At 42.8% G+C, this 12043-nt stretch overlaps 1 protein-coding gene across 4 annotated transcripts in view; it reads left to right on the forward strand.

Moving 5' to 3' along the window:
- The window catches only part of raly (RALY heterogeneous nuclear ribonucleoprotein), a 139441-nt gene that overhangs the window by 81054 nt on the left and 46344 nt on the right, over positions 1-12043 (forward strand). For all 4 annotated transcript variants that reach the window (XM_030421226.1, XM_030421225.1, XM_030421223.1 and 1 more), the window contains exon 2: positions 7565-7898. In XM_030421226.1, the coding sequence (XP_030277086.1) occupies positions 7640-7898 (259 nt within the window). In that variant the 5' untranslated portion in view covers positions 7565-7639. The remainder of the gene's footprint in view (positions 1-7564; positions 7899-12043) is intronic.

Below are 12043 nucleotides of genomic sequence, written 5' to 3' on the forward strand. Positions count from 1 at the left end.
TAGCATTAGCAACATTAGCTAATAATAAACAATGCAGTGGAAGGTGATGAGATAAAATCAGTAGTTATCAATAACTCCTTTAGGATCACTTTAAATGATCGCCATCACGGCTGGTTTATGTTTAATTGATGCATTATAGTTATAGTCTGATAATAATTAATAATTTCTTTGGATGCTTATCGTGCAGAGGTTAATGACCTCATTTCATGTCATGTTGTTTGTAATGAAGAAGAACTCTTTATCTTTAAACATCGTGATTTTTGTTCATTTGTTTGCAACTGAAGATAAAAAGACAAATATGATCTGAAGCTCTTTTGAGTTTAAAAGCCAGAATTTACATTAAAACCACAAAGTCAGCGTTCTGATTCATTTGCAGGGCTTATAAGCTTTATCCCTCTTTATGCTAATGTATGCGTGTATCATCACACCATAAAACCCTTAAACGAGGAAGCTTTGACTGCCAATTTGCTTACAGAGCATGACATCATCACTGTGTACACACAGGAAGTGTTCCTCTGTTCCCACCAAAGGCAGATTTCTATGAAAAAAAACTGCTTTTCAATAATATGTAGCGCTCATCTAGATCTAAAGCTCGATCAATACCGAGAGCCTTTTCATCCCCGGCTTAGATTCTGTTTGTATCCCCTCTTATGCTAATGTGAAGAGCTTTATATGAAGCAGAACTGTGACATTTCCTGAAAGAACATCCACCCACAAAGAGTCATAACTGCTACAATAAATGTATGTAAATAACCTTTATGAATGACTCGCTCACACAGAACAGCCAGCAGAACTTCAACCGCTCTCACTTCAAATATGGAAAAAAAAAACAGCAGCCTAGTCATCGAGCGTATGCCGCAAAGTTTGACGCCTGGAGTCATTTCTGTATGTTTCCTCCCGGGGAGCGAGGATCGAACCCCCGGAGGAAGTGTGGTAACCAACTTAGATAACTTGAAGTCTTCTTTTACTCCAGTAGCAGCAGAAGTAGGAAGAAACTTAGTTAATTCAACTGAAAGCAAGATTGTTTCCTAAGCATGACGTTTGTGTGCCTTTACCGAACAGTCCAGAAGTTGTAATACGTCGTAATGTGTAAAATCTTTGTCAGGGAAGCTTTATTTTATTTTGAAAGTCCAAGTGGATGTTGCAAATTAGGTATGTTGACCGTGAAGCCGTGCAGAAGTGAAGCTGGAGGAAGCAGCAGAGCGTCGTACTGTGAAGGGTTGGGAGTGAGAACATGTTGCAGAAACAAGACGAGTCCAGTCAGCAACTTCCTGTGTGTGTGTGTGTGTCTGTCTGTGCGTGTGTGTGTGTGTGCGTGTGTGTGTGTGCATGAATTCTGCACCATGTAAGCCTTTTTTTGTCCTTCTCTTGGTAAAAGCCTGTCTGCTGCACACGGAGACAAAGAAATTGGAAAACACGTACAAACCTTTACTCACCCTGCACACACACACACACACACACACATATATTGGATTTGCTGGATCAACACTCTTCTGTTTTCTGGTAAATGTACACACACACTCTCACACACACACACACACTCAAACACAGGTCCCTCGGGGCAAAGCCTCAATTTGATTCATTAGAGTTTAACCAATTAGGTTTAAGATGGCTCTGTCACTGGGAAGGTCAGCTAGAAAAGGACCAGAGAGCATCAAATCAAACACACATACACACAGATACACACACACACACGGATACAAACACACACACACACACAGAAAGTTTCTTTAACTGGACTTTTCAACCTTTTAACTCTGCAGGACTGAAAGGAAAAAGCTCCTCTTTCCTGCAAAACACTCACACACACACACACACTCGCGCACACACACACTCACACAGACAGACACACACACACACTCGCACACACACACTCACACAGACAGACACACACACACACACACACACACATACAGTCAGCAGTCTGTGCTGAATCATAAACATTTCTTCCCTCCTGGAACTGAGACTCACTGCTGGATATTTCTAATGAGACGGTGAGACAGACTGTGAACGGACACGTGTCCACCCACTCCCGGTTCTGGGTTCTGAGTTTGTTTTTCACAGTTTGGGCCGGTTCGTGTACCATAGTTCTAACGAAGGGGAAAATGATATTTTACACAGGAGCACAATTTTAACTTTTTTGGCAAAACTACATGTTTGGTCCTCAAAGCTTTACATCAGAAGAACATCCCTGCGTCTGTTGAATTGCTTTAATTTCAACATTAACTTTATTTTGTTTGGTATTAAATGTTCTTTGCATGGATTCATACTTGCACGAATCACTTGTATCGGTCATTTGTATGCTCTGGTCGTAGTTTCTGCAGAGTCTTTCCTTCAGCTGCCTGGAGATGTGCTGTGATGTATAGCGGTTTATGCAAGTGTGCTTCTGCTTGAGTTCAATTTCATGTCAGTTTCAGAGTTGCTTAGCAAAAAAAAAGGGGTGGTAAGAGACGGTGATCCTCCGGTGACATAATGAAACTGAGGATTAAAACAGAATGAAATAAAAAGCGAGTGTTGCTCGTTAAACTGCTTTTGATACGGCTGATGCAGTTTCTCCTTTCAGCTCGAGGGCTAATTTCCCAGTGTTATAATAATTTTCAAGGACTTTACTGAAGCAATTAGCTGTGACTAAGGAAGTGTCGCCCTCTGTGTAATTTAGGTTACTCCCTCTTGGTTAAGTGTTCCCTTTGAGGAGTTTTACTGTGTACTTTGTTGTTTTCCTACGAGTTCATCCCAGTTTGGCTCGTTTCATGCACACGTACGTATAGAAGCAGACCTGCCATTGGTTTCACACCGTTCCACCGTCTGACAGGAGGCAGAAACATGCCAACATGTGGTTGTTGCAACAGAAAACAAAGAGAAAGAAGAGTTCAGACACCAGCAGATACCTTATACTAAAATTAGATTTGCAGACATTTGATTAGGGCTCTTTGGCCATCAAGCATCGATGAAGTAAACACAGAGTCCGCTTCTCCTCGTCCTGCTGTAGCCCTGCACTCTGTCGGATCGGATCACGGTCCTCTGAGCCGAGATGTTGTGGTATCGAGTCCCATTTGTTGTTGTTGTTGTTAATGCGACCAGACATTAGTAACCCGAGCTAATCCGCGCTAGTCCAAACTGGTTTAGTTTGGCGTTTATCCTGACTTTTCTACGTCTCTGAGGTGTTCCTGCTCATGTTCCCGGTCAGTTAGGCAGGAAGATCCGGTCATATTGTTCGTGTTTCCGGTACAACGTCGTTCAGCGGTGAATCATGTAATGCACAGCTCTCAGCTCCTCGTTCTCAATCGATCGCGCTAACAGTCAACATAACACTGTAGTTCAACTTGTAGCTGCAACTTCATGATTATGTGTACTTTTAGACAACACAACAGTGGATAATGTGTATATTCGCCTTCACATTAAATTTACATGTATTGAAGGGTGACTGACTGAACGAGAACGATGAGCTACGAACAAAATGAAATGTTTCTGTTGCTGGGCTTCCCTGTTTCTCATTGGCTAAAATCCAACAACAGTGTCCTGGACTCAGCATATGATTGGCTGGCTCTCAGTCCTCTTCACCACTCTGATAACTAAACAGTGAACAACACAGCAACTCGTCTGTGAGAATGGAAGAACGAACAAGAGAGAAGTGAAACGTTGAATCAGGTCAGTTTGTTCGCGTTAAAGAGTCGTGCCGTCAAATTGATTGGTTTGGCAAATTATCCATCTTTAGTTCTGGCTGGTCAGGTTGGACTTTGGAAAGAAGCCATAAGCAGTTATCTTCTCAAAGTCAGAGAGTGTTTATGTCACAGGGACTCATTTCAGTGATAAAGTGGAAAAAATAAGAGTTGAAAAGCCAAAAAAAATGAGTAACATTTGTCGATACAGGCGGCTACACCTGGATGTGTCATTACTTGTTGGGAGACGTCTTCTAACCAGTCTGCTTGTGTGTGTATGTGTGTGTGTGTGTGTGTGTGTGTGTGTGTGTGTCTGCTGTAACACTCGGGAGCTGTTGTCTGTCTCCTGACGTCTCTCTGCTTCACGACAATGTTGACAGAACAACAAATCACTGCTTGGTTCCATCTGCGCTCGGCTGACTCATCTGTCAGACTTCACTCCCACTACTGTACGCTCAGATGTTTTAGATGAGTCATTCACTCATTTACATGACTCTCTCTCAGCTTTCTGTAAGTGCCGAGTTTATATCCGAGTATGAAACGAATCAGTGATGAAATGTGTTTTCAAGTGAGACGTAATCCCCTGGAGATTTACGGCCGCTGTGAAGGTCTGAGAGTCGAGCGTCAGACCTTCATCTGTGCATTATGTTCCTTGTTCGAGATCGCTGTGGTCAATCCTGCTTCCGGCCACTGAATGTGCATCCTGTGGTTTGTAGCAGCCAGAGCTCACATTGTTACCTCGACTGTTCGCTCGGCCCTGAGAACAGAAGTATTCACAAGAGAAAAAGCTTTTATATATCGCCTCAGAGAGGTTCAAAATCTCCTCAGCATCTCAGCAATCAAAAGTGAATCTTAGTATAAGTTTTGCTTAAAAATGACCCTGATTCTCACTTGATTTATTACCTCAGTAAACAGTTGCACAGCAGCTACTTTCAAGTCTTTTTCAATACAGCACGATGTTCACTTTGTAAATTACGGTCCTTTTTTGAGTATTATAGACGACAAACGGGGGGGAAGCTCAAGTACGTGGCTACCTGGTGATTTTAAAGTCACAACCATGGCGTCTCCTCGGGTTCGCAGTCAGATAAAGTCAGAATTTCCTCCCAGCTCCGCCCTCCTTATCCAGTATGGTCCAAAAAACAAGAGGGCGACGAGCGTGACGCCAAACTCGCGACTCGAACCTCGAACGGTCATCAAATCACGGTGCGGTTAAACTTTGGATTGTCTCAAGGCTCTATGTCAAAATTCATAATGGATTACTAACAATAACAAACACACAACACATGTCAAATCTGTCATTAAAGATTTCTTAACAATTTAAGTTTATAGTGCATCAGTAAGTCCTTGACTTTCGGTCTTTGCACACTGTATTTCTCAGCAAAGGTAACAAAGGTAACAAAGGTAACAAAGGTAACAAAGGTCTTGGCCCTAATGAAGACGCAATGTATTCGAGGGTTCAAGTTATTTTCAAGCAGGAAATGTAAATGCACACATTACCAAGATTCATTTCTCTGACAGGAGAGTCAATCTTTGCTTTACAGCCGATGTCAGCATGAAGATCAGAGAGTAGATCAAACTTCACTTTAAGAGAGAGAGATCACAAGTCGAACGGTCGGGAACCAATAACGTGGGCGTCATTCAGTATTCATTCCATCTGTGAAATCTCAAGCTGTGACTTAAGGGTATGAAAGTCATTTAGAGAGTAACATAACCTTTGTTATCATAATTTAATTACTTGTGTTAATTCATTTTTAAATTGAATTAGATTTAACCTCCCGTGTCATTCCTTAGTTTAAACTTCCTGCCAGTGCTCACCATCCTCTCCTCCTTCGCTCCTCTCCTCCATCCTTTCCTTCTCCCTCCCGTCGTCTCAGCTTGTGTTCGTTAGTTTTATGGATGGAGGGAACGGGCACAGCGAGGAGGAGGATAAAACCACATTTGCTTTTCAAATCTGCGCTCTGCGATCGATTGAGCTCGTCTCATGTGACGAAGCAGCGGTCGTTTGGTCTGCTGCAACTCAGCGGATCTGAGCAAACTTGTTGGTTGTTGTTGCTCTTCTTCTTTTGACTCGAGATGTTCTTGAAGCACTGCGTTATGAATCATCCCTATTCGGAATAAAAACTCAATGGTACTTCAGTTTTTGGGGTGTTTTGTGTCTCTGCTTTGAAACTCTGTCCTTCAGTGCTGATTTAAAAACTTCAATAATTCATTGGTTCTTCTTCTTTTAAAGCTCTTTGGTTTAAAAGTTGTTGAAGTGTTTTTTTAACGAAACAGTCATTCTGTTTACATCTTTGTTTTTTAAGTTTTTGCAGGGCAGCATGACTTCCTGTGAGACACAAAAAAACCCTCTATTTTGATTTCCAAACTTGTCCAAGTAGTTCTAAAGAGGTAGAACGACAGACACTATATGATACTTTAGATGCAAGTAATCTGCAATATAACTATCTAAAGATAGAAAATAAATACATTGGAGCACAATGTTTGCCTTCAAAATGTAGCGCAGTGGAAGTGTAAAGTAGCGGACATTGGAAATTGCCTACTTTACAAGTAGTTAAACTTGAGTAAATGTTCTTGATTAGATTCACTAATGGTGAGATAAAAAAAAATGTTTATTCCAAACTGTTCCTGCTTTTGCATCAATGCAGAACTTTTGATCAAAGGTCATATTGATAACACATCTGCAGAGCTTCTAACAAGATACATGGGTTTCGTCAGCGCCAACAGTCTTTAAGTCTCAGCAATGTTAGCTCTGTTATTATTTCATTAGATTTAATATTCAGTATTTTTCTGATGATGGAAATGAGTGTTTTGGGGGCTTTGTTTTAAAGCTCTTTCGGTTTTTACCCAACACATCCTTGTACCCAAACGACTGGCGATTGCCCACCACTCCCAAAACAACATCAGCGTATCAGCAACAGACACACCAGACCTTCACTGCACGCTCACACTTTGGTTAGGTTCAGGACGAAGTTGTGGTTTGACGTAAAATAGCCGCGCTACTTGTTTAGCTTCAGTTAGTATAACTACAAGAACTACTACTTCTCCTGACTTCCTCCTTTGTTGCTGTAATAACAACAACGACCACTAGAGGTCACTGCCTGATAAGAAACAAAGATACGGGCGGCTGCGCTCACACTTGACCTCGATGGTTGTTGTTCTGATGATAATAAGCTGTTTTTACTTCATGTTTCATAGACTCGATCTTCGCGGTGTGTAGCTGGGAGCCACTGGCAGTATTTGTATTTGCAAAGTGACAATGCAGCTGATTGTGGAGGGTTTGGAGTGTGGTGGGCGGATTAACTGGTACCGCATTAATTAAGTGTTTTGTTTTTAACTACGGGATCATGTCTGCACATCATTTGATTGCACATTAATTAAACAAAAAGGAATCAATGTTCCAACACCCACGAGGCTGCTCCGCTGTGCAATGACGTATTTATTTTGTTAGTTGGTTTCAGTCTGTTTCAGCTGCAAGAAGTGAGAAAAAAGAACAACTTTCACTGACAAACAAGAACACAAATCATCCTTTACTTTGCTTTGGAGGTTTTTACGGAGGATGCACGACCCTCAGATTGAGTAACACGTAATTTGTTGACATGTAACATTACTTTTTAACTACCTAACAACAGCCTTGTTATTCTATGAACTGAGTTAACTTTACAAGAAGAAGTACGCTCGACTCTGTTCTTCTTTCTCTTCCAACAGCAGCACGACTTCTGACGGGCGCCATGGCCTTGCTGCTTGTTTGGAGAATGAATGAACACTTGTTTGCTCAATGAAGTTTAGATATTTTTTATATAAGTCTCACATGTGTCAGTCAGCAAGGTGGTGAGCTGCAGCTGTCCTCCATTATCTCTCTGCTGTTACTAAAAACCCAGCGTTGTGTTTTCTTTCGTTCTCCCCAGATCCCCGCGTCTCTCCTCGTCTCAGCCTCCCGATCCATCCATTCGTCAGCTGCTTCCTCCGCCCGCATCTCCAGCATGTCGCTGCTGAAGGTCCAGACCAGTAATGTGACCAACAAGACAGATCCCAAGTCCATCAACTCCAGGGTGTTCATCGGCAACCTGAACACGGCGGTGGTGAAGAAGTCGGACGTGGAGAGCATCTTCTCCAAGTATGGCCGGGTGCTGGGCTGCTCCGTGCACAAGGGTTACGCTTTCGTCCAGTACGCCAGCGAAAGGCACGCCAGGGGGGCCGTGATCGGGGAGAACGGCAGGGTGTTGGCCGGCCAGACGCTGGGTGAGTCCACGTAACGCAGCATGAAATGTAGCTTACAAAGACGGGAACGAACACGTGATTGTGGTAGACAAATGAAGGCTGTTTTTTTTAAAGTTCAAGGGATTTAAGGCTGATTTGCATACGGCTCCACTGGTGCTTTGCATTCAAGTAGTTTAAACCTGCAGCGCAGAACTGCTGCGAGAGTAATTACACAAACACAGCTGACGTGCGCGCAGGTTGAATGTCCACAGGTGAGCTCGCCCAAATCCTTCACCACCCACGGGAACACTATTCAAATCTTTCCTCTGAAGGTCAAGCTTCCTTTTTTGTTATTGTGGAGCTTTACAAAGCTTTTCTTGAATGTTTACAAGGTTTTCTTCACCTATTCTCCGAGTTGTTGTAGCTGCTGCTCCGCCCTCTTCAGCTCTGATAAATGACCTTGATGTACGGAATTTCCAAGAAATTCCGGTATGAATAAAGATGCTGATAGGCTTCATCAACCGTGTGTGGACTTGTTTGGCAAGAGGCTTGAAAGTAAAAGTCCCAAACTACAACTGTTTGTAGTAAAAGTTGATTTTTGAGTTTCATTCCCCACTTTCACAAAAACTGACACCCTTTCCCAACATCTGGTATTCAGAGAACAAGCCGATATATACGAGCATAATGTCGCATTTGGTTTCACACAGCGTCTGATGCTTTTACAATATAGAGGTTGAATTAATAAATCAGTTAATCGGTCAAATGAAGCTATAAAAGGTTCCCAGAAGCCAGGTGACTTCTCGGTTTTGTTCAAATACAGTTAAAAACCAAAGATATTTGAGAAGCTGAAAAGACTTGAGCTTAAAAAAAAGCTAAATCAATTATCAGAAGTGTTATTTAATTATTTTCTGTTAATCTAATTAGTCAATCCAATCATTTCAGCTCTGTCCTCAGTGACTGTTATTTGAGGAAAAGATAAGCAGGCTCTTGAATCTTCACACTCTCTCTGTCGAAGCTCCGGGGAAACCGACCCTGCAGGCTACAGAAAACCTCGGGCAGTCTTAATCTTCCTGCCACACTCGGCGTCGTCAGGACCGTCCCCTCCGGGTGAAGCAGGTGAAAAGTCACATTTTTAAAAAACTCAGAGCCCGGCATTAAAGTGTTTCTGCCTCAGTGTGTTTTTCTCCAGAAAACATTTTCAACCTCAATGTCAAAGCAGCAGACACACCGGATGAAGAGAGGCGGTTTGTTCAAGGATGTTTTTTTTGTTAAGCGAGGATTTCTTTCATACCACACCAAACTAATCCTGCAGTGTTTGTGCAGGTCCACTTGAGAAATACCGTTCCAATCCGACAGCTGAATATTACACTGTTTTGTTTGATTTTACACAGCTTTCCAACTTCTTTGGAATTAGATTTGTACTTATTTTCAAATACATAACGACTACTTCTTTGTTACTTCGCTCTTATTGATTATCTCTACTTTCAAAAGCGCGCCTGGTATCCATGCACCAACGTCCTGATGCATGTTTGGAAAATGAAATGACACGTTTTCTCGATCAAACCTGGTGATTATTTTTCGTGTTGTGGTTGTGCAGCGGCCGCCTTTCCACACTTGTGCATGGTAGCTTCACAAATATCTTTAAATCTTTCGTTTTAAATAATTTTTTACAGGAAATAACAAGTTGAACGGACATCTTTGATATCAACGCTGATCTAAGGGGTATCTCCTGCTAATTGAGCACAGTTCGTAGGACTAACAGCAACAAGACCTTGAACTCGGTTGATTAATTAATGTCTTGAGACGACGCGCTCTCCGTAACAATCAGACTCAGGGTTCGGTGAACTTGCCGTGGCTGCACAAACATCTTCCCGACGATCCCCGAGCACCATCACGTCCATTGTTTCTGCTCCCGTGTTTACATATGCCTTTTTCCTCCTCTCCCGGCTCGCCTCAGTGTTGCTGCGGAATAAAATAGCAGAGGAAGGGAAATCACAGTTGAGCGGAGTGTGCCTTTAAACCCGCTGGAGTGTTTTCTTCCAATCCGTCTGTCGCCCCCAGCGGAGCGAACCAGAGACGAGCTGTCAGCGAGCCGGTGCGAAGAACTCGACTGCTTTATGTTCAGTCACTGCAGGGCTGCGAGGGCTGTGTGTGTGTGTGTGTGTGTGTGTGTGTGAGACAGAAAATACAAGAAAAAAATATGAATGAGTTTACTTTAAAGTGTGTGTATCTCAGTGTGTGTGTCCTGGGTTGAAAGGTTAATTGCTATCTCAGAACAACACACACACACACACACACACACAGCAATCCTGGTGTACATTTCCCATAAGGCTCCGTCAGTGCGTTTGTGCGTAATGTGGGATAAAGCTGTGACAGCTAAGGGGCCGCTAAGTGATGCTCTCTACCCCGCTGCAGCTTGTGTGTGTGTGTGTGTGTGTGTGTGTGTGCGTGTGTGTGTGTGTGTCAGTATGGGTATCACTCAGCTACTCTTTTCTGTCATTACTCGCTCTCTCCATCTCGTTTCAGCCTCACTGGGCTGATTTACAGTTTCATCGCACACAAACACTTTTAACCCTTTTAACACGTCGTTACTACCTCGGCGTTTTTCAGCTGGGAAAGCAAATTATGGCTGTAATAAAAAGTAATATGATGATGAAGATTGTTTTTTTTTTTTATGGCGCCTCTGAAAAAAAAAACAATATATTGCCAACAAACTGCTTCACATTAAAGAGATAATGAAAAGCAATGTAATGAACTTTAAACAAGAAAATTGGAGAGCAGCAGCAGTAAAAATCTAATGTGTGCAAATAAAATGATTGATCAGGCAAACAGCACGATGAGCCCGTAGATTCCTGTCAGAGGACACGAGGTGAATCAAATGCTTCAAACATATCAGGGACGTCATAACATATCACAATGAATCAATCAGTCACAAGTCGTTTTTATACTGGGCAGCAAGCCGCCAATGTGGCCGTCCTTTTTGCAGGTAGGTCCACAGATTTAGACAGAAGGCATGATATTGGGGGTCTGTTTTGGTCCACCACTTATTTCCGCCTCCATTGCTGTAAATCCGAGCTGTCGATGTGCCGGCCTCTGCGTGAGGTGGGCGGAGGTGTCGATGATGTGCACTGTTGTGCGACCCACAGCCGGGGAGTTTTAAAACCAGGAAACAGCTGATCACAGCAGTCAGTCCATCACTTCATCCGCGGACGTCAAGATGAGCAACTGGACAGCCGCTGAGATCCAGGAGATGCTAGCGTCTCCTCGGTCTCTGTAGCTGTCTTCGTTGTCCGCTTGTTGTTGTAGCGGCAAGCTACTAACGGTCGCTACTTTCAAATTAAAAGCCCCCCGCTAAGAACCCAGCTCTAAACTCCAATGGCGTGCAATGTAAAGCTCTTATTTTGAAGACAATCAATCTATCAAACAGTGGAAACCAGAATGTGAATTGCAATGTCTGTAAACATCCGCGCCTGCATGATATCAGACAAATAGTGACTCGCTTGTAAAAAGTATTCGTTCATACTCAAACTCAGACTTCTTTCTTCTAGCGGTCAGCTGTTGAAGTTCAACGTTTTGAAGATGGCTGACTTTAAGTTTCTTTTGTTGAGAAGTTCACTGAGCGGTTCGTTCCAGCCTCGAGTGTCTGACATGTTCTCATGAAGCAGGCGAACTTTGAGGTTTGGTGACTTACTGCCTGCTTGTTGTGGAGCTGCTGTGGCTTTAGTTGACCAACCAATGCGAGTTAGCTGGGATGAGATTACATAGCTGGATGACAATTAACCGAGGGAGGGTCGGCGTTATTGTTCCCACGATTAGAAGCTCACTCTCTAACTTTGAATTCACCAAAGTTAAACTCTGCATGAATGTCTGCATCTGCATGGATTTACTGTCTTTTACTGAGACCCGTGTACTTTTTAGGTGTCTGGAGGACAACACATTCTGACTTACTTAAGTTAGATTCAATCATGACTGACCCACTTAGTTTGAATTCAATCATGACCAATTGATTTTCATTGTGTGAATAGAAGTCCAGGAGGTAGCTTCCAACTGTAAGGGGTCAAAGGTAACAAATGATTAAGTGCTTAGCTAAGCTTGACCTGCATGCCGAATAATAGGAGATGACTAAGCACAGATCAAACTCCTTGTTCTTCTGTTAAGTAATTTGGCAAGGGAACCAATCAGAAGAA

The sequence above is a fragment of the Sparus aurata genome, chromosome 6 (assembly GCF_900880675.1).
Source record: "Sparus aurata chromosome 6, fSpaAur1.1, whole genome shotgun sequence".
In the NCBI taxonomy this organism is placed as follows: Eukaryota; Metazoa; Chordata; class Actinopteri; order Spariformes; family Sparidae; genus Sparus; species Sparus aurata.